Below are 21,481 nucleotides of genomic sequence, written 5' to 3' on the forward strand. Positions count from 1 at the left end.
AAATAATAAATATTTAATTTAAAAACTAATAAATAATTATTACACAGTATAAATAAAATAATAGCATCAAGTAAATAGTGTAAATAAAATAATTAATTTAATAAACAATCATTATTAATAGTATAAATTAAATATGAAATTATTTTAATAATAATAAAAATCAAATAGCATAAATAAAGCGCTATACAAATAAACTTGAATTAAAATAAATAGTGTAAATAAATAAATAAATATTATTTAATTTAAAAATAATACATATTTATAATTATTAAATAGTATAAATAAAATAAATAAGTGTAAATACAATAATACATATTTAATTAAAAATAATAATTATTAAATAGCATAAAGTAAATAGTGTAAAAATAATAAATACAGTTTATTTAAACCCACTATGTGATTATTTGACTTGTCCTTCTCATCAGTCTGTGATTGTAAAGTCCCTACGGTTCCTCTGAGATCAGATCATCTTAGATGAGAGGAACACGGTGTTCTCTGTCCCAATCTATTTCTGACGCAGCTAATGGTGCGTCTAACCTAATTATATCTGACATCAGACAAAACTCTAGGAAAGAAGCCTGCTAAATCAGTGCGGCACAAAGGAAAAATCTCTTTTAATGGAAAGACATTCGTTCATGATCTTATTCTAAGAGCAGAGAATGAAATGCATAAAACCAAAACAATGAAATAAACACAGTTTCAGACGTGTCTCACTGGAAACAACAATTCAACAAAACATGATCAAATGCCACTTTGAATCCCAAAAACATTATTTAAGATGGGTGTAAACGTATCGCAGTCAATCTGAGAGACCGATAGATGATGGTTATAATGCCTGGACATACACAGCCATTCAGAGGTGATCTTCCATCAAGTAAAACATTGTTAAGAGAGTTTAATGAATGCCAACCAGTAAAATCAAGAGTCCCGCTGTGCTGATAGTCTTCAGGAGGATTGTGGGTAGGATGCTTCATGATCCTAGAACATCTGGATCATGCATTCCCTGGATTTCCCCACACCGACCCACTTAACTGCAGTGAAGAGATGCAAGCGTGAGTTTGGCTGACCGGAGGATAATGTGGTTTATTAGTGTGAAGGACTTACTAGGAACACCGATGTGGTTCTCCACGAAGCGGATGTAGTTCTGAGCTTTAGGAGGAAGATCGTTCCACTTCCTGGCCGCTGATGTGTCCGTCTTCCATCCGGAAAACGTCTCGTACTCAACCTCCACCTTCTGCAGAACCTCCATGTTGGCTGAAAGTACAGAGAGATTTACAGAAATAAAATATTTAGTTTTTTTACTTGAAATAAAATCAACTTTAACTAAATGAAAATAAAACAATCTTAAACTGAAACTAAAATAATTTCTCATAAGCTTTTTTACAAAAACACAACAAAATTATTAAACTTTAATAATAATAATATGCTTTATTTTTTATAGCACCTTTAAAAGTTGCATCTCAAAGCGCTTCGCAAAAATAAAAAAATATTTAAGAAATGCAAGTTTAAGAAGAATATAAATAAAAAACAATTACAATCACATAAAAGCTACTCTACTAAAGTGAGTTTTGAAAGAAGATTTAAAAACCCTTGAAAAAAAGCTAACTAAAATTAGAGTGAAAACAGAAAAAATAAAAATTTGATATATTAACAAATGCTATAATATTGTATCAGTTATACTACAATAACACTGGAAGATGTTTCAAACCATGCTGTTTATTATTAAGAATTAAATAATACAATAGTAAATACAAAATAATAGCAATAATATTTTATTATTATGTTAATGACACATTTTGATATTAAGATGTAAAAAGACACATGCACAGAAACATTTAAGCTTGGCAAAAACATACAATCAAATCTATGAGCAAATAATGTTGTGGAAGTTACACTGTTCTTAATTTAGGGTTGTTAAATGTTAAATGATATTTTAGTATGTCTGAGATACTATTATGGATAGTTTTTATTCTTACATTTTCTGTTCTCAATTTAATGTTTAGTTTAGTAGTTTTGTTTTGTGGTTTTGTCATTTTTATTATTCACACACACACACACACACACACACACACACACACACACACACACACACACACACACATCTGTGCTGGGACTCAAAAGAATCAGTGAATCATTCTTCAGAACCAATTCAGAATTTTAAATTCCAAATTCAAACTTTAATGGTTAATTCAATGCTTAATTTTAATGGTTAGTAGTGCCACTACGTTTATTCAGTTCCCAACACTGCTCCTAACACTTCTAGGAATCACTTTACCTGGGAAATACGGGACTCTCTTGCCGTTGATCTTATATGCAACACCCACTTTAATTTCATCCAAAACATCAAGGATGTCCAGTTTAGTCAAAGCAATGCTGAAGAGAGACACAAAACAACCATTAGAAAAATACTACAATTTTTACATTCATTGTTGACACAAAGCTTTGCACATTTTATGCAAAATTTGAGTAATAATAAAGAAAAAAATCTAAATCCCTGTATTTATTTCTGGCTCTCTTACTAGTGTACACATGCAATATAATGAGGTCATGTGACAATAATGTGGCATGCTTCTGTTTATTGTATATTATTTGTTGCATAATATATCATATATTAAAAAATACTATTTAGTATAGTTCAGTATGTCATTTTTTCACATTGAACCAAAGCGCTCACCCAGTGAATCCGTTGATCATATGAGCATATTTGAGAATAACCAAGTCTAGCCAACCACAGCGTCTCTTTCTGCCTGTGGTCACGCCCACCTCATGACCTCTGGTCTGCAGCAGCTCGCCCACCGCCTGGAGAGAGAGAGAGAGAGAGACACACATACATTGATTAATACTTTTGTCAATAAATCAATTAATATCATCTATTAATATATAGATATTAGTATTTTTACATCTATAATTATTTTGCTATACATATATTATTTATAATTATAAATATCAAAAATATTTAAATATTAAAAATGTATAAGAAAGAAAATATATCATATTTATACTCATATTGTAATGGGTTTTTCTTATTTATTTATCTATTGAAATATGTTTATATTTATTTTTACATTTTATTTATTTATTTGAAAAACATTAACTGGCAAAGTATATATACAAAAATGTTTGTTGTCTGATGTCCAAAACCTGGCGGTAAATCTAAATGTATCTGCTGTTTGTGTGATGGAGATTAAGCACAGCTGCTGCAAAGGGCAAATCCACTAAACCCAAACATTCATATGTGTGAACGTCACACAATCTCTAAATATAACTGCAGCAAACAACAGATCATGTTATCATGAACAGATTAGTGTTTTTGATGCTGCGTTACTGATGGAACGAATTCCAACGCAGACTGAACACAACACTGGAAAGCAGCCTCATTTTAGTATCATTGAGATACTATTATAGTTTTGGCTGATATTTTGAATTAGTTTTTATTTTTATATTTTCTGTTTTAATTTTAGTAAATTTGGATGCTTTTGTCAATTTCATTTATTTATTTAAAAATATGTCAATATAGTTTAATTAATTTTTAATTATTTTATTATTAATTTTTAAATATTTTATTATATTTCAGTTAAAAATTATTTTATTTAGGTTAGCAAAATGTTTTTTTTTTTAAAGGTTTTAATTTGAGTTATTTTAGTATATTGAGTTAAAACTAATTGAAAATGAAAAATGAATAGCTGAAATATTAATTAATTTATTATTATTAATAAATAATCAATAGCTCCGCTGAAATAATCATTTGAGTTTTTTAAAAATAATTTAAGTAAAAGTTCATTTTTTTCAAGTAATAAATGGTTTTTATGGTTTTAGTTTTAATTATTTTAGAACATCAAGTTAAACTAAATGATAATGAGAAATGTTGTCTTGGCAACTATCTGAAATAAAATAAGTTTAATTAATAATTTATATTTTATTTTATTACAGTTAGATTTTATTTTATTTTTAAGCAACAAAATATTTTTTTGAGATTTTAATTGTAGTTATTTTAGCATATAAAGTTAAACTAAATGGAAATGAAAAATGTTGTCTTGTCAACTATCTGAAATAAAAAAAAAAAATTTTGTACTTTTTATATTTTATTTCCGCGAAATTTTATTTAATTTCAAGTAACAAAAGTTTTTATGCTTTTAGTTTTAATTATTATAGTACGTCAAATCACACAAAATGAAAAAGAAATGCTGGCAACTGGCAAAAAAAAGAAAAAAGGTTTTATTCTATTTTATTTTATTTTATTTCAAGTTACAAATGTTTTTTTATGGTTTTAGTTTTAACTATTTCTTTACATCACGTTAAACTACATGCAAATTAAATGGCAATTAGCATAAAAAAAGTTTAGTTAAAGTTAATTTATTATAGTTTTTTAGATAGTTTGTTAACTATAATAGCTCTGCTGAGACTGTCAGTTTCAGTCGGACTCACATTGAGTTGTTCCGTGGGAAAGGCCCCGATCCCGACTCTAGTGGTGTAAGCCTTTGACACTCCGTACACGTCACCAATGTTTGCGGGCGGGATGCCGAGGCCGGTACACACGCCTCCCACCGTGCAGTTGGACGACGTCACAAACGGGTACGTTCCTACAGAGAAGACAAACCACCGTTCACACACACACACACACACACACACACACACACACACATATTGGTTTTTGTGGTTTATGGGGACTCTCCATAGGCGTAATGGTTTTTATACTGAACAAACTGTGTGTGCTATTGCCCTACACCAACCCTACACCTAAACTTAGCCCTCACAGGAGACTTTGTGCATTTTTAGATTTTCAAAAAAACACCATTTAGTATGTTTTTTAAGCCTTTTGAATTACGGGGACATAGGCAGTGTCCTCTTAAACCACCTTCATATTGTAATACCTCTGTCATACCCATGTCATTATACAAATTTGTGTCCTCATAAACCACATAAACGCGCACACACACACACACACACACACACTCACTCACTCACACACACACACACACTCACACACACACATACACATACACTCACACGGATCCTCACCAAAGTCGATGTCCAGCAGCGCCGCGTTTGCTCCCTCCACCAGGATTTTCTTCGGCTGCCCGTGAATTGCATCATACATGAAATAGATGCCATCCCTGACCAGCGGTCTGATCCTCTCGGCGTAGTCCTGTGAAGGAGCGCGGGTCAGTGACAGCCGGGTAACACACAGCGCATGCGTCTGCTGACCTTCAACTGACCTTCAGCTTCTTCAGCTCACCCTCCACGTCCACTTTCAGAGTCGGATACATGGACTGATACTGCTGCACCAGGTTCTTCACCCTTCAGGAGAGAGTTACCAACACTTCAGATCATCAGCGCTCTGATATGAGCAGCACTGGAAGCAATGTTCCCTCTAAGCACTTCTCAAGTCGCGACCGTGCAGAAAACAGAATATGTCGTGCACACGCAAAAATGAGTTGGGAGAGCCATTTGATCGCCTTTTAGTAAATGCAAAATAATTGCAATGCTCGGGCAAATCACGATAGAGTTGGAACCAGTGAATGCAGTTTACATGTGGTTTCCATAGAAAGAGAATGATGCACACTGAATCAGGTGCTGTAGAAATCGAGTGCTTTATTGAAATAGCTCAACACGAGCCAAACGCTCATTTGCCAATGCAAACCAATGACATGTGAAATAAAACGTCATCATGTTTGAAAGAAGGGTGGCTTGATTAATTGTCAGACATAGCGGATGATGGGCACAGAACGATAAAACTAAACCTGAGACATTTACAGTCACACACAGGTGTAGTGGTGTGCAAACTCTAATACAGATGACTATAAGAATTTACATGTTCACGTTTTCTGAAAATATTTATCTTACAGTTCTCACTTTAAATGCTTCAGTTTGTTTTCATTTTTTTTATTATTTTCTATTCTATTCTGTTCTCAGATTAAATGCTTCAGTTTATTTTTTATATTATATTATATTATAAACCTAGTAAATAATTGACCTCAAAAAGGGAATTCATGAGCAATATCTACTTCATTTTTTCATATTATATTATACAATATGTGACCCTGGAGCACAAAACCAGTCATAAGGTTAAATTTTCCGAAATTGAGATTTATACAGCATATGAAAGCTGAATAAATGGTTTGTTAGGATCGGACAATATTTGGCTGAGATACAATTATTTGAAAATCTGGAATCTGAGGGTGCAAAAAATCTAAATATTGAGAAAATCTCCTTTAAAGTTGTTCAAATGAAGTTCTTAGCAATGCATATTACTAATCAAAAATGAAGTTTTGATATATTTATGGTAGGAAATTTACAAAATATCTTCATGGAACATGATCTTTACTTAATATTCTAATGATTTTTGGCATAAAAGAAAAATCTATAATTTTGACCCATACAATGTATTGTTGGCTATTGCTACAAATATACCCCAGCGACTCAAGACTGCTTTTGTGCTCCATGGTCACATATTATATTATATTATAAACCTAGTAAATAACTGACCTCAAAAAGGGAATTCATAAGCTTCATTTTTTTTTTTACATATTATATTATTATAAAGAGCTGAACTGTTCTGTGTGAAATGCTTTTAAATATAATTTCTTGGTAACACAGCACTGTAAAAAATGTTTTCTCAGGTAAACTAAAATGTGCATCATTTGGTTACATTAAGGGTCAAATTAAATATAAATAACACATTAAAGTTAATAGTTGCACATTTTTTTTGTGTGCGTGCTGTACAGGTCTGCTATACAGAATGTTTTTGCTCAAGTGGCTGAAATGTCTGCCCAATAAAGAAGCGTTTGGCTCAGCAAGAAACATTGGGAACATCGACTGTAAGATTTGCACAGGATTTACCGGGTAGAAAACACGCTGAAATCAGCCATCAGGTCACAGATGCGGAGCCCGGTGCGAGACGCTTTACAGGAGTACGTGGGGCCAATGCCTTTCTTAGTTGTTCCTATGCTGTGAACGAACATAAACACGCTTAAACGGTTTGTTTTTAATCACCAAAAAACTATAAAACTACCAATACTACAAACAAAATACTGCATAATGCAACAGAATCAAACACAGGAGGTCAAACTAAATATTGTAAGCTGTTTTATTTGACTTTTTTCCTATTATTTTATATATTTATGTTTTATGTATTATGTTTGAAAGTTCATCATCAACAATATTTTTATTATTATCAATTATTATATGAATTTGGTCATTTCTGATGCAAAAATTTGTCCAGTCACCAGGACAAGATTAAATACATGGCAAAATCCTGATTTGTGTGATTTTGCTAAATATTCTAAGCTGTTTTATTTAACTTTCTTTTTATGTATTTACGTATTATGTTTGAAGTTGAGTATAAGTATTTATTTTTATTCAATTTATGGTACTATTTATATTATTAAAATATATTATTGTTATATGATGTTATATGCAACTAAATTTGCAACCAGTTACATTACAATGTGTTTGTTGTCTTTAACAATTACCATTAAATAAACAACTATTATCAAACATAAATACAAGTTTAATCAAATGTACATCTTTTATGCATCGGTTGTTCTTACTTTTGTCCTTCCTGAGCTTGTCTCTGAACCTCCTGAAGTCCATCCACGGCCTGATGGAAGTCAAATACTGACACAAACAGATGCAATCGTAAGATCATCTATTATATGTATTTTCCACCACCACTGTATTCAATATATTTAATACAAACACTGTTATTTATAGTTATTTTACCAATGTGAGCCCGATCTGAGATGATAAGTCTTTTATCCCATCCTTTCAGACCTTATCATGGAAGAAAACAACAACTTATTCCTGAGCACAGAATCAAGCCATGAATAATCAATGAATCAGATCTAGTCAGCAGGATTTGTGTAAGGCTGGATTAATCAAAACCATGTAATGTTTGCATGTTTATGTAAATTGTGACAAAAAAACAACCTTTCTTCTCATTCTTGTCAATCTCCTCGAATAATCCTGGAAGATGAATGACTACGCCGTTACCTGCAGATGAAGACACGTTACTGAAACTACACAGACAATCTGGATTCAACTTTACAGTCTCTGAAAACAAGCAAAACAGTGCTTTAATCATTAAGGGATAAGCTGTCTTTAATATATGGAAGCTTGTTTCTGGCACAGTACAAAACAATGTGATTGCGAAATTTTCTCTCATGACTCTGACTTTTTTCTTGCAACTCCAAGTTTAACATCTCGCAATTCTGAATTATTTACTCTGAATGCTGAGTTTATATCTCGCAATTCTGAATTATTTACTCTGAATGCTGAGTTTATATCTCGCAATTCTGAATTATTTACTCTGAATCCTGAGTTTATATCTCGCAATTCTGAATTATTTACTCTGAATCCTGAGTTTATATCTCGCAATTCTGAATTATTTACTCTGAATCCTGAGTTTATATCTCGCAATTCTGAATTATTTACTCTGAATCCTGAGTTTATATCTCGCAATTCTGAATTATTTACTCTGAATCCTGAGTTTATATCTCGCAATTCTGAATTATTTACTCTGAATCCTGAGTTTATATCTCGCAATTCTGAATTATTTACTCTGAATGCTGAGTTTATATCTCGCAATTCTGAATTATTTACTCTGAATCCTGAGTTTATATCTCGCAATTCTGAATTATTTACTCTGAATCCTGAGTTTATATCTCGCAATTCTGAATTATTTACTCTGAATCCTGAGTTTATATCTCGCAATTCTGAATTATTTACTCTGAATGCTGAGTTTATATCTCGCAATTCTGAATTATTTACTCTGAATCCTGAGTTTATATCTCGCAATTCTGAATTATTTACTCTGAATCCTGAGTTTATATCTCGCAATTCTGAATTATTTACTCTGAATCCTGAGTTTATATCTCGCAATTCTGAATTATTTACTCTGAATGCTGAGTTTATATCTCGCAATTCTGAATTATTTACTCTGAATCCTGAGTTTATATCTCGCAATTCTGAATTATTTACTCTGAATCCTGAGTTTATATCTCGCAATTCTGAATTATTTACTCTGAATCCTGAGTTTATATCTCGCAATTCTGAATTATTTACTCTGAATGCTGAGTTTATATCTCGCAATTCTGAATTATTTACTCTGAATCCTGAGTTTATATCTCGCAATTCTGAATTATTTACTCTGAATCCTGAGTTTATATCTCGCAATTCTGAATTATTTACTCTGAATCCTGAGTTTATATCTCGCAATTCTGAATTATTTACTCTGAATCCTGAGTTTATATCTCGCAATTCTGAATTATTTACTCTGAATCCTGAGTTTATATCTCGCAATTCTGAATTATTTACTCTGAATCATAAGTTTACATCTCGCAATTCTGAATTATTTACTCTGAATGCTGAGTTTATATCTCGCAATTCTGAATTATTTACTCTGAATCCTGAGTTTAAATCTCGCAATTCTGAATTATTTACTCTGAATCCTGAGTTTATATCTCGCAATTCTGAATTATTTACTCTGAATCCTGAGTTTATATCTCGCAATTCTGAATTATTTACTCTGAATCCTGAGTTTATATCTCGCAATTCTGAATTATTTACTCTGAATCCTGAGTTTAAATCTCGCAATTCTGAATTATTTACTCTGAATCCTGAGTTTATATCTCGCAATTCTGAATTATTTACTCTGAATCCTGAGTTTAAATCTCGCAATTCTGAATTATTTACTCTGAATGCTGAGTTTATATCTCGCAATTCTGAATTATTTACTCTGAATCCTGAGTTTATATCTCGCAATTCTGAATTATTTACTCTGAATCCTGAGTTTATATCTCGCAATTCTGAATTATTTACTCTGAATCCTGAGTTTATATCTCGCAATTCTGAATTATTTACTCTGAATCCTGAGTTTAAATCTCGCAATTCTGAATTATTTACTCTGAATCCTGAGTTTATATCTCGCAATTCTGAATTATTTACTCTGAATCCTGAGTTTATATCTCGCAATTCTGAATTATTTACTCTGAATCCTGAGTTTAAATCTCGCAATTCTGAATTATTTACTCTGAATCCTGAGTTTATATCTCGCAATTCTGAATTATTTACTCTGAATCCTGAGTTTATATCTCGCAATTCTGAATTATTTACTCTGAATCCTGAGTTTATATCTCGCAATTCTGAATTATTTACTCTGAATCCTGAGTTTATATCTCGCAATTCTGAATTATTTACTCTGAATCCTGAGTTTATATCTCGTAATTCTGAATTATTTACTCTGAATCCTGAGTTTATATCTCGCAATTCTGAATTATTTACTCTGAATCATAAGTTTACATCTCACAATTCTGACATTTGTATGTAAATTTGAATTTATTTCTTGCAATTTAGATTTTTTTTCTTTAAATTTTACAATTCTGACATTTTTCTTTAAATTATATCTCGCAAATCAGATTTTTTCCCTCATTATTGTGAATGTATATCTCACAAATGCTTAATATAAACCCATAATTGCAGGTTTATTTGTACTTTTCCTCACAATTCTGATCTTTTTTCTTATAATTGTAAGTTTATGTCCCACGATTCAGACTTTTGTAGTCAAAATTGTGGGTTTCTAGCTTGCAATTCTGAGAATTTATTTATTTTTTAAATTTTTGGAACCAATCTTCCATATAGAGTAAATACGCCAGATGCAACACTGCATCTGTCCTCCACAGTTACTGTAATGCACTTTACTGCAAGACTCTCCTTCTCACCGATGAATGATGTGCATTTGGTGTTGATGATTCCACTGGGGAGAAGATGGAAATCATACTCTTTCTCATCCACCACCACCGTGTGACCAGCGTTATTTCCTCCCTGTGACAGAAAAAGCACATGAAGCTCATGCAATGCACTGTGAAGCTGCAGGACGGTTAGCAGTCAAAGGACACAAACAACTTAAAGGTTCACGCTCCAGATTTTCTCCAGAAGGGAGACCTGGAAATGTGACTCTGTAAGCATCCAGACGACCGGCTTGCCCTTTACTCAGACACACTGTGTTCAGTGGAGAAGACCAGCCTCCAGCCCGATCCACCAACCAGCGAGGCTTATTTCCAACAGGCCGCTATGCCATGGGCTTGTATCGCCAGCGCCGTGCCCTTCTCACATGTCCAGTAACGCCGGGAATGTGACCCGAGTTCAGTGAAGGGCAGGAGGAATTCTGGGACTGAGATTCAGACTCGCTCAGCAACACGGCTGAACATGCAGGAATTGCTAGGAATACTTTATACTATTTGCATATAATAGTAGTTTTAAAAACACTAATAATGATGATGACTCTAAACAGAGCTGTAAACTGACACTCCATCCAATATTCAGGCTAGTTTTAGACTCATAAAGAGTGATCAATTCTTCAATTAGACATTTACTCCAACAATTCAGAATATGTAGAGAAATAAGAACAGAGCAATAGCATGCTTAATTGCAAACTATTCATATTAAAATCAGATTTGGAAAATAAATAAACAAACAAACAAATAAATAAAGTTGTATAATATGATTTCTATATATAGTATACATCTATTATGTATAGTTTTCGAACTGCAGAAAAAAATTAAAAATTAAAATAAAGTTATATAAAGTATGATATATATATATACATATAATATACATATTTTCTAGATGCTCCAAATCTGTTATTTCATAAATTAAACAAATTTTTATATTTATTATTCTTATTTTTATACTTCTATACATGTTCAGTTGCATTTTCATAAACATCAGATATGACATTATTTTTTTTCCATAATAATAAGTTAAGAATTAAAAGGCTCATGAGACCCATAAACTATGCAGAGAGGACTATAATTATAGATACGCATCAATAATACATGGTAATGATATTAAATAAATATCGTTGTAGTACTAAATCTATTTTTACTAACGTAATTACCGCAAAGAATGATTTATAACATTATTAAACTCCATTAATAATATTAATGAGATATAATAACCAGTTATTAAAATAAATTACAAATATATCTGCACTTAGTGCAACTGAATATTGAATTAAAGTCACATTCGTTACGTTTCACACAAAAAGTTACCGGTTTATGATTAGTTTCTGAAGGTATATGTTGATGTTTTGTCCGTTATTTTACCTGACACCTGCACACCACGTCAGACTCCGTCGCCAATAAATCAACCACTTTTCCTTTGCCTTCATCTCCCCATTGAGCTCCCAGAACCACCGTCACTTTGTTCCCTGAGTCGTTCCTCGGCCGTTTCACCGGGGCGGACGGCGGGTTCGAGTAGCTCTTGTGGTCGTTCGCTGACCGGCCCGAAGACATGCTGAAGTGACAGCGGGGGAACGAATCTGGCCGTTAACGAGCGCGCGCGAGAGAGAGACGCTTCTGAGACGGGCGGGACGTAACAATGCGAAACTTTTTAGATAATAATACTTCTTCTATTTTAACTAGTTACTGCTCAGTAACTGCTTTCTATCAATTTAAATAGTTTTTAAACTTGATCTGCTCCGGTGTAAATTATCTAAACCACTGCGCGTAACGTCACGTGACACCTGTTACTTTTCTCAACGCTGGATAGAATAGACCAATCACAGTCGATGATTAAAACATTTTTAAAACACATTTCATGTTTCATCACTGAGGTAGATTTTAGTTTTTATGTCACTAACCAATTCAAACCAGTTCGTTGATTTAAAAGATTACACTTGTTAGAGTACAAATCTTTCCGTTACGACAAAAAATGCATTGATATTTGAATGCGAGCCGGAGCCTGGCGGTGGTGAACAGAGACACGCGCATGCGCAGATCAGTATGCGCTATTGTTGAGTTACGAAGCCACTATAATGCACTATTGATCGGTTTCATTTTACTTTGTTGCGTGCATATGATAAAACATCAGCTGATACAATAATACTGATTTTACACAAGTAATCACTTGAGTTCATAATCCCTGAAATGGAAGCGAGAAAGTAAAGGATAAGAAGAAAAGCTGCTAGTTTAATTGTAATCCGTGTGTGATTGAAGAAATGACAGCATCTTTAACTGTTTATTTAAATTCTAATGCATTTCAAATAGCAATGAATGTGAGCTTGAGTGTTAATGAACAAACCTCAACTCTGATTGCACGTTTTTATTTACATAATTTAGAGATTTTCTTGATGAAAATACAGACATAAATATGAAAGTCACATTCAAATAAAGACAGCCTACTAAACAGTAGCTCAACCACTGCAAAAGCTAAATATAACTAAGCATTTCTGCGGAGACTAATATTCTCGAACTTATATCATAATGTACTAATACTTTTCAGCATCAATGCCAAACATCTTCATAATATATAAAGTTTACATTCAGAGCAATATTAACAGTTAACAGCAAGTTATCTTAAAGGTTTTGAGAAACACAGCAAAAATCCATAATTAGCCTTTTTCCTCTCCTGACTCATATGTAAACAACGTTTGTCTCAAATGTATCTTAGTGTGCAAATATTTAAAACAGTTTGGTCAAATCTAAAGATTTAGCATTTAAAAATACATTTCTTGAGCCAAACTCAAATACACAGTGTACAATGTGTATCTGTTGATCAGCGGCTCTGATCTGATCCGCTCCAGTGAGATCCAGAGGAATAACAGGATCACCGCAGGAACGGACTCAACTCTTCCTTCTCCCTCTTGTTCTCCTTTTCCTAGAGCTTCCTGCAATATGAGGAGAAAAAGTTTAAACTTTGAGCACCAACATTAGGCACTGATTTAAGAAGATCAGCATTAAAGGAATAGCTTCAGTGAATGGGTGCCGTCAGAATGAGAGTCCAAACAGCTGATAAAAACACCACAATAATCCACACCACTCCAGTCCATCAGTTAACATCTGGAGAAGACAAAAGCTCAAATCCATCATTAAGACGTTTATAGCTAAAATCAATAATCCATAACACTTCCTCCAGTGAAAAAGCGTTGTCTCTCATGTCAAAATCCAGCCACGTGTGTTTAGAGCCGTTTTGTCTTATAAACGCTGCTTGATCTGCAGATTTCTCTCCTGATTCAGACCAGAACACTTTTGCTCTGGAGGAAGCATTTGTAGATTATAGACTTGTATTTTAGTTAAAAACATCTTAATGCTGGATTTGTTTCAGCTTTTGTCTTCTCCAGACATTAACTGATGGACTGGAGTGGTGTGGATTATTGTGATGTTTTTATCAGCTGTTTGGACTCTCATTCTGACGGCACCCATTCACTGCAGAGCATCCATTGCTGAGACACTGATGCAGAGACACATTTATACAAACCTGATGAAGAAACAAACTCATCCTGATCTCGGAAGCGCTGAGGATGAGCACATTTCAGCAGTTTTATTTTTAGATGAACTATTCCTTTAAATGATGAAGTAGCATAAGAAACTGTATCTTTAGTAAAACTGGAGGGATTGTAGTTCAGTTACAGAAGTATACAGAAACACAGAAGCTCAAATGCAATGGTTTTAACAAATCAGCTTAGAAATTATACTTTAAAACTTCCAAAACAATACATATACATTTTATTTGTAAATATCGCTGATATTTTGCAAAAAAAAAAAGTCCAACCTCTAAAAGCTCCTATTAAGAACAAAGTGTTCTCTGTTAAACAATTTAGTCTCTCTATTCTGTCAGCTGCACATCTGGACTCATTTCTAAACTATTTGCTTTGTTTATCTTTCATTCATTCTTCACAGACAGACAGATTAAAGCCCCGGATAACCCTAAAACATGTCAGGTCAAAGGTCACACTTTTAACTGATAACATGACCAGAATCTTCACATACCTCTGCTGTCAATCATTCACTGTTAGTCAATAACAAACAAACACATTGTAATGTGATTTACATGAATATACACTTCTGTTTGGGGTCAGTAAGACTTTTCTTTTTAAAAAAATTACTTTTATTCATCAAGGATGCATTAAATTGATCAAAAGTGACAAATCTTTTGTAACACTACAAATGACTATTTAAAATAAATGCTGTTCATTTGATATTTCTATTCATCTGTGAATCCTGAAAAATAAAGTGTCACGGTTTCCACAACTGTGTTCAACATTGATAATAATCAGAAATGTTTGTTGAGCAGTAAATCAGTATATTATTATGATTTCTGAAGATCATGTGACACTGAAGACTGCAGAAATGATGCTGAAAATACAGCTGCAGATCACAGAAATACATTACAGTTTAACACATATTCACCTAGAAAACTGCTGTTTTAAACTATAATAATATTTCACTATTTTCACTGTATTTTTGATTAAATAAATGCAGTCTTGATGAGCAGGATACACTTCTTTCAGAAACATCAAGAAAGTCTTACGGACACCAAACTCATGTTAATTTAGAAAATGATTCAATTAAGTTGCTGATTAAAATTACAGACGAGCAGATATATTTAACACAAAGAAACTGAATCAGTTATGATGAGACGAGACAAACCACACGTAAAGAAATGATCCAACAGTCTCTCATGACGAAAGAGAGGAAGTTTATTTGACGGAGCGAGGACGAGAACAAACCACAGCAGATCTCCACGAGTTCAGGACGAGACAATGTTAATAACAGAGCTGGACAGCTAGTGAACACACGTGGAAATAGAGAGGTCTGGTTAGAGATCGATTAGGCGGTTTTGACACAGGCGGATGTCCAGCTCGGTCCTGTTAGTTCTCTATGGGGAGGCGTTTGACCTACCTCACTGTAACACACAGCCCTTTTTAGAGCGTCCACTCCCTCTGTTACCCTTCACTTCAGAGGGTCAAAGAAAAAGAGACACACTGAAGAAATGACTGACATTCATTTCAAGCCTCTGTACGGCATGACCTCGGCTCAGAGCGAGAGGTAATGCACTAACGCCAGATAATGAACATCTGACAGCAAAGAGAATACAGAGCACAACACATTAACAGTGCTACAAAAACACGGATGTTTCTGGAAACGACAACACATTAATATTCAGTAACTTGATGAGATGCCAAGAAAATGTCCAGGTCATATTGCACCCAAAAATCAAAAGCCTATTTTTTAGAACAATTCATTTTGTTCATCGTTACATTATAGAAATAACATTTGAATGGGATTCAAAAAAGGAAAAAAATAAAATCATATCCAAAATAAAAGTTTGTTTACATTATGTTTGTGCACTATGTATGCATGCATGTATATACACAAAAAGCACACACATACAGTATATATTTAGAAAATTGACATGTATTTACATATATATATATATATAAACATTACATGTTTTTCTGAACTATATATACACACATGCATGTGTTTGTATTTATATATACATACATAAACCGTATACACACAGTGTAAACAAAACCTTTTATTTTGGATGCAATTAATTGTGATTAATCGTTTGACACCACTTGTAATAATAAAAATTAATTATTTAATATGTATAATAACAATTTGCATTGCTGTATAATAGATATGTTAAATATTTATATATTTCCACTTGTGACATTGTGGCAGTTCAAAGAATTTGGGTGGATGGGGGTTTATATAATAATAATAATAAGCTGTTATACTGTGCTTGTAGCACGTTCTCGTCAACTGCGCACACAAATATAGTGGCGTATCATTTCATATTAAAGTGCAAATGAAACTACGATCATGAGAGTCAGATCTGCTTCACGTTCAGCAGCGGCAGCTCTTAAAGTAATAGCAGACAAAAATAACAACCAGCTGCTGTGATGTCTGTTCATCAAAGAACAAAATAAAAACAGGAAATTAATAACTTTTGTAGCTCCAAGGATGCATCTATGTTTAATTTAGATTGAATTTAATATTTCAATTTCTGTGTAGCCCATTTCCTACTCGCTGAAGGGCACAGGTAGCGAAATATGAAATTATAATGGGTTTGTGAAGATAGTTTTAAAGTTCACTTGAATTAGAAGTTATTTTTTAAAGTCAAATTGATAGCTTTAAATTATACTTAATATTGAATGGCTATAGTCCATCAATAAAAGTTATGAAAGAACTATTTCCTAGAGACATCAGTAGTATTGGTGTCAATGATACTTGCCTTCGGTCATAAAAAAAAAAAAAAGATGCCATTAAACAATTATTAAAAATATACTGTCTGTATGTTGTTCACAGAATAAATGTGCGAATAAATAGTTATTTTTTTAATAGTACTAATATATTATAATAAATTAACTAAAAATAAAATTAAAGCTTTTTTATGCATTATAACATCTCATTTAGAGGTTATATGTTTTTAAAGATTTAAATGTAGTACTTGTAATGCATTGAGCTGATTGAAGACCATGTAAATAACTGAGACAGAAAATTGTATAAATGTGACTTAGAAAAATTATTACTTTTTTGGTCCAAAAAATGACTCCTATTTTCTTTTGATCTTGGAATGAACTGTGACTCGGACTTGTTTAATAATGAGATTCAAACAATCAGCCAAATATCTGGATTAATATCAGGAAAATATTATGAAATAATATTTTAATAAATCAATATCGGCTTTATAAATAAAACCTTTACTGTGTTTGCAAGCCAAAATATTAGCGAAATGTTTTGAAAACACGTTCAATGCTGAAAAATGACCTTTATTAGATATATAAATAGATTACCTTCATTACTGCCTTTTTTGTTTCTTGGGAGGAAATGTTTTTTATTTTCAGGGTTCCGGGGGGCGGGGCCTACAGCGGGAGTGGGCGGGGCTTGTGGCATCACTCCGTCTACATCATCACACTCCTGCTGTATTCCAGACGAATCGTTAGCGTTGTCATCCGTATAATGAAGCAGCTCGTCTTTGTTCTTCACAGAGTCACTATTATCACAGCTGCTGTTTGTGCTGGAGTCGGTGGGAGTTAAAGGCTCGCTTGTGTTTACTGGCGTCACATGAGCGTCTGCAGACCTGATGCTGTTTCCGTTGTGGTTCTGATCAGTGTTGACTGAGGTAAGGCAGCTGGGTGAGGCATCGGCTGGTTCCTGAGTGTTTGTGGAGGTGGTTTCAGGGGATCGAAGCTCCTCCGGCTCCCTGTGATTCGCTGAGGAGGCTTCAGAGCTGGGTTTGGTGCTGCAGCTTTTGGCTTGATCTCCTGGAGATGTTTCGACCGCAGACGATCCAGCTTCTTCTCCGACAGACCTGACACTTGCTGCTTTAGGATGAGAAGAGACGGGTTTGTTCAGGAACAGAAGTGTGTGTTGAATGGAGATGAAGCATGGAGCAAAGCCACGTTCTTTTGAGGGTCGGTTGAGTTTTTAAATCTACAAAATGTACACAACTTCTCTGCAGAATGATAAGTCCTGCTTGTTCACATTCAGCGTACAGCTAGAGTTTGGGTAGTTGACATCAGTTCGTGACATGCTCTAACATGCTATATTTAATATTTTTTCTTTCATTATTGTGCCTGCTGTTCCAATAATTTAAGCGACAACATGGAATAGCAGTACTTCCAAAAATGTGTCACACTGCAGGACCATCTGATACACTAGTGACGGTAAACAGGTAGAGCTGAATGATTTAGGAAAAATAATTTAAAAAAAAGACAAAAAAAAAAAAAAAAAAAAATTCTGATAAAAACAACAATAAATACATTGTGTTCTTTAATATATTATAATATTATATATTAAATTATAAGTAATAATAATAGCAATTAATATATATTATATATGCCAATGATAATATTATATAATATAAATAATAATAGTAATTAATATATAATCATTGGCATAATATATATATATATATATAAAAATTAAATATAATATATTTAATAATAATAATAATAATAAACTCATTATTAAACAAAATATTAAACAATGGAAAAAAGTATTATAAAATAAGAATAATTTATTGTAAAGTTTATTTATTGTACATTGTACTGAAAAATTAAAATACAAATATTTATGGCTTAATATTCCAAATTTCTTCATTCTTCACATTAAACCATCAAATGTTTATTTTGATTGAAACCGGCAGGGTTTTAAAGCACTATGCCATATTGTGATTAATCATGCAGCCCTATATAAAGCTGAATAAAATGTTGAATGACCTAAAAGTAATTGTCACCATTTATAGGATATAAACAACTTTTCCTACGTTGAAAAACAATAAAAATAAATAATGTCAACTACCCATTTGCAGTTTACAGCTTGTATTTATAGTTCACATTGACATGCAGGTTTTTGGCATGTGACTGGTGTGAACAACCAATCAGAAGCAGTGAAGAGAGCAAGCGGCAAAGCTGATTGGTGGAGCAGCAGGATGCGAGGAATCATGTTTAGACTATGAGTGATGCTTTAAAGGGGTCAGAAACTTGTGACACTTCCAACAGTTTCAATAAAAGCGTTTTCTGGACTGCAGTGAAAATTACAGTCAGTTTTTATGGAATAATAAATTGAGCAGCTGCTCGCAGTCGGACCCCTTCAGTGCACTCACTACAGACAGCAGCGCTCGCGCGAGAAAGCGGAGAAACAAACACGAACGCTTCAGACTTTGGCACCGGAGCCGCTTCAGAGCCGCACAGGCTGATATTCTTACCGGACGCTCCTGTATCTCTATGCATTTCACTAGAAGGGGCACTTTCCGATTCGCACCTGGGACGAGTCTTTCTCAGATGGAAACCCTTGCGAATGTCGGCCAGGAGCTGATCGATGATGCAGACTTCGTCCTGCGGAGCCGGGCCTCTACGGACTGACAGAAACACATTTCTATTAGAGAGCTGAATGAAAGAGCAGCTGCATTTTTAGGCTGCAAACACTGGAAGTGAATATATAACATTTGGTCCCATTAACTGTTCATTAACATTGAAATATTAATTTTAATATTAAAACCATTTATTAATATTAAAATTTAATATTTTTATATTAGTTAAGAACAATAACTTTTTTATAATAATTTAAAATATTAAAAACAACCAATGTTAGTTAAACATTAGTTTAACTGAAATTACTAATATTAACTAAGTTAATTTTAAATATATTAGTCTTTAACTTCAAATGACTTATTAAAATACTGTAATTTTAATGTAAAAACATTTGTTTTTAATTAAAAACACTAATATTACACTTAAAATATTGTAATATTAAAACATTGGTGTTTGATTTATTGAAAACACTTTAATATTAAACTTAAATATTAAAATGTATTTGTAAATCCTTGTTTAATATTAAACATTACTTAATATTAATTTGAAACATTCATTTTTAATTAAAAACTTTATTAAAATATTTTACTAGTTACAAAATGTTTATTAAAAACTTCTTAATATTTTTATTAATTGAAAAACATTAGTTTATTTAAAATGACTATTAACAAATAATTAATATTAAAATATTGTAATTAAATAAATAGTTTAAATAAGTTAGAGAAATTACTTTTAATTCATTAAAAAACACTCATATTAAGCTTAATGAAAATTGTAATATTAAAAATATTAGTTTAGTATTAAAAAACTAATCAACTATAATATTTTAATATTAACTAGAATTGTTTAAATTAAAAATGACTTAAATATTAAAACATTTTAATATCAATTAAAAGATTATACATTAGTTTTTAATTGATCAATGATGCAGGTGTCTTCCTGCGGCTCCGAGCCTCTTCTAAATGAAAAGCGGTTTCTATTATTGATGTGAAATGAATACTGGAAGTGAATGTAACATCTGAACATCTGTATTCTACAGTGCACTGAAAAACTGAATCTCCAGTGTCACAGCAAAACAAACCCTGTTTTATTCTGCACTGAATGTGATGAGAGAGAAACGCTGGGCGCTATAATGACAATAACACAAACCCAATAAACGGACAGGAATCGTTTGTTACGACTCACTTATCTTTCCATCTTCTCCTTTCTGTCTCTTGGATTCGTCCTCCGCCAGCTGCTGCTTTCTTTTCTCTGCTTTGGCCGCTTGTTCTTTACGAGTCTTGTTTTCCTGCAGAAGAAACAACATTTCCTGACCTCTGTGATGTGAACAAACCACTCAGTCTTATTTTATTATTAAGGATATAATAAAATATTTTTTTATTTAATTTAATGATTTGTTGTTTTAATTTGAATTTCAGTTAAAGTTAATCATTTTGTTGATCGTTTATTAATGTTTTTAGATTTTCAGTTAGCAAGAACCATGCATGCAATGCCATTAAACTTAATTTTTACATTTTAGCTCCTAATGAATTAAAAATGACTATTCGTTTTAAAATTAATAAGTTTTCTTAATATAAAAAAACTATTTCACTTATAACTAGTTATTTTAATAATTATAATACTATTTTAATATTGGTTTTTAATTGAAATGACTTTAATATGAATTAAAAAAATTTAATAGTAAAAGCAACTTCAATATTAACAGTCATTTTAACTAATTATTTAATACCAATTATATAATTAGCAGTTTAATTAAAATTACTTTAATAAAAACTAATTAATTGATTTTAATATTAAATGTTACATTTTAAGAACTTTAATATTTTTATATTAATAAAAAAAAACATTCATAAATATTGTAATATTAAATTTAAA

General features: G+C 32.3%; 2 protein-coding genes across 8 annotated transcripts in view; both read right to left on the bottom strand.

Annotated features, from left to right (window-relative positions):
* Positions 1–588: 588 nt before the first annotated feature.
* Positions 589–12,525, bottom strand: LOC306886298 (adenylosuccinate synthetase isozyme 1-like). 2 transcript variants are annotated; one of them, XM_079443296.1, is made up of 13 exons: positions 12,105–12,525; positions 10,719–10,821; positions 7,930–7,992; positions 7,723–7,773; positions 7,551–7,617; positions 6,841–6,948; positions 5,217–5,298; positions 5,020–5,146; positions 4,426–4,580; positions 2,675–2,799; positions 2,276–2,373; positions 1,105–1,254; positions 589–1,031 (listed from the first exon to the last, which is right to left on the bottom strand). In XM_079443296.1, exons 1-13 carry the CDS (start codon positions 12,291–12,293, stop codon positions 979–981), a joined length of 1,371 nt encoding a protein of 456 aa, XP_079299422.1. In that variant the 5' UTR covers positions 12,294–12,525; the 3' UTR covers positions 589–978. The 2 variants fall into 2 exon arrangements, with proteins under 2 accessions (XP_079299422.1, XP_079299423.1); XM_079443297.1 differs by having other exon boundaries at positions 7,930–8,018; positions 12,105–12,490.
* Positions 12,526–13,086: 561 nt separating this feature from the next.
* LOC306886293 (inverted formin-2-like) overlaps positions 13,087–21,481 on the bottom strand; it is a 32,928-nt gene continuing 24,533 nt past the window's right edge. The window contains exons 19-24 of one of the 6 annotated variants that reach the window (XM_079443289.1): positions 20,792–20,894; positions 19,501–19,653; positions 17,585–18,112; positions 15,681–15,734; positions 14,257–14,293; positions 13,087–13,666 (exon numbers count right to left, since the gene is read on the bottom strand). In XM_079443289.1, the coding sequence (XP_079299415.1) occupies positions 15,682–15,734; positions 17,585–18,112; positions 19,501–19,653; positions 20,792–20,894 (837 nt within the window). In that variant the 3' untranslated portion in view covers positions 13,087–13,666; positions 14,257–14,293; position 15,681. Of the gene's footprint in view, positions 13,667–14,256; positions 14,294–15,680; positions 15,735–17,584; positions 18,116–19,500; positions 19,654–20,791; positions 20,895–21,481 lie in introns of all 6 variants that reach the window. The other 5 variants (XM_079443287.1, XM_079443288.1, XM_079443286.1 and 2 more) reach the window with 5 other exon arrangements.

Source organism: Barbus barbus, assembly GCF_936440315.1.
Source record: "Barbus barbus genome assembly, chromosome: 20".
Taxonomy (NCBI): Eukaryota; Metazoa; Chordata; class Actinopteri; order Cypriniformes; family Cyprinidae; genus Barbus; species Barbus barbus.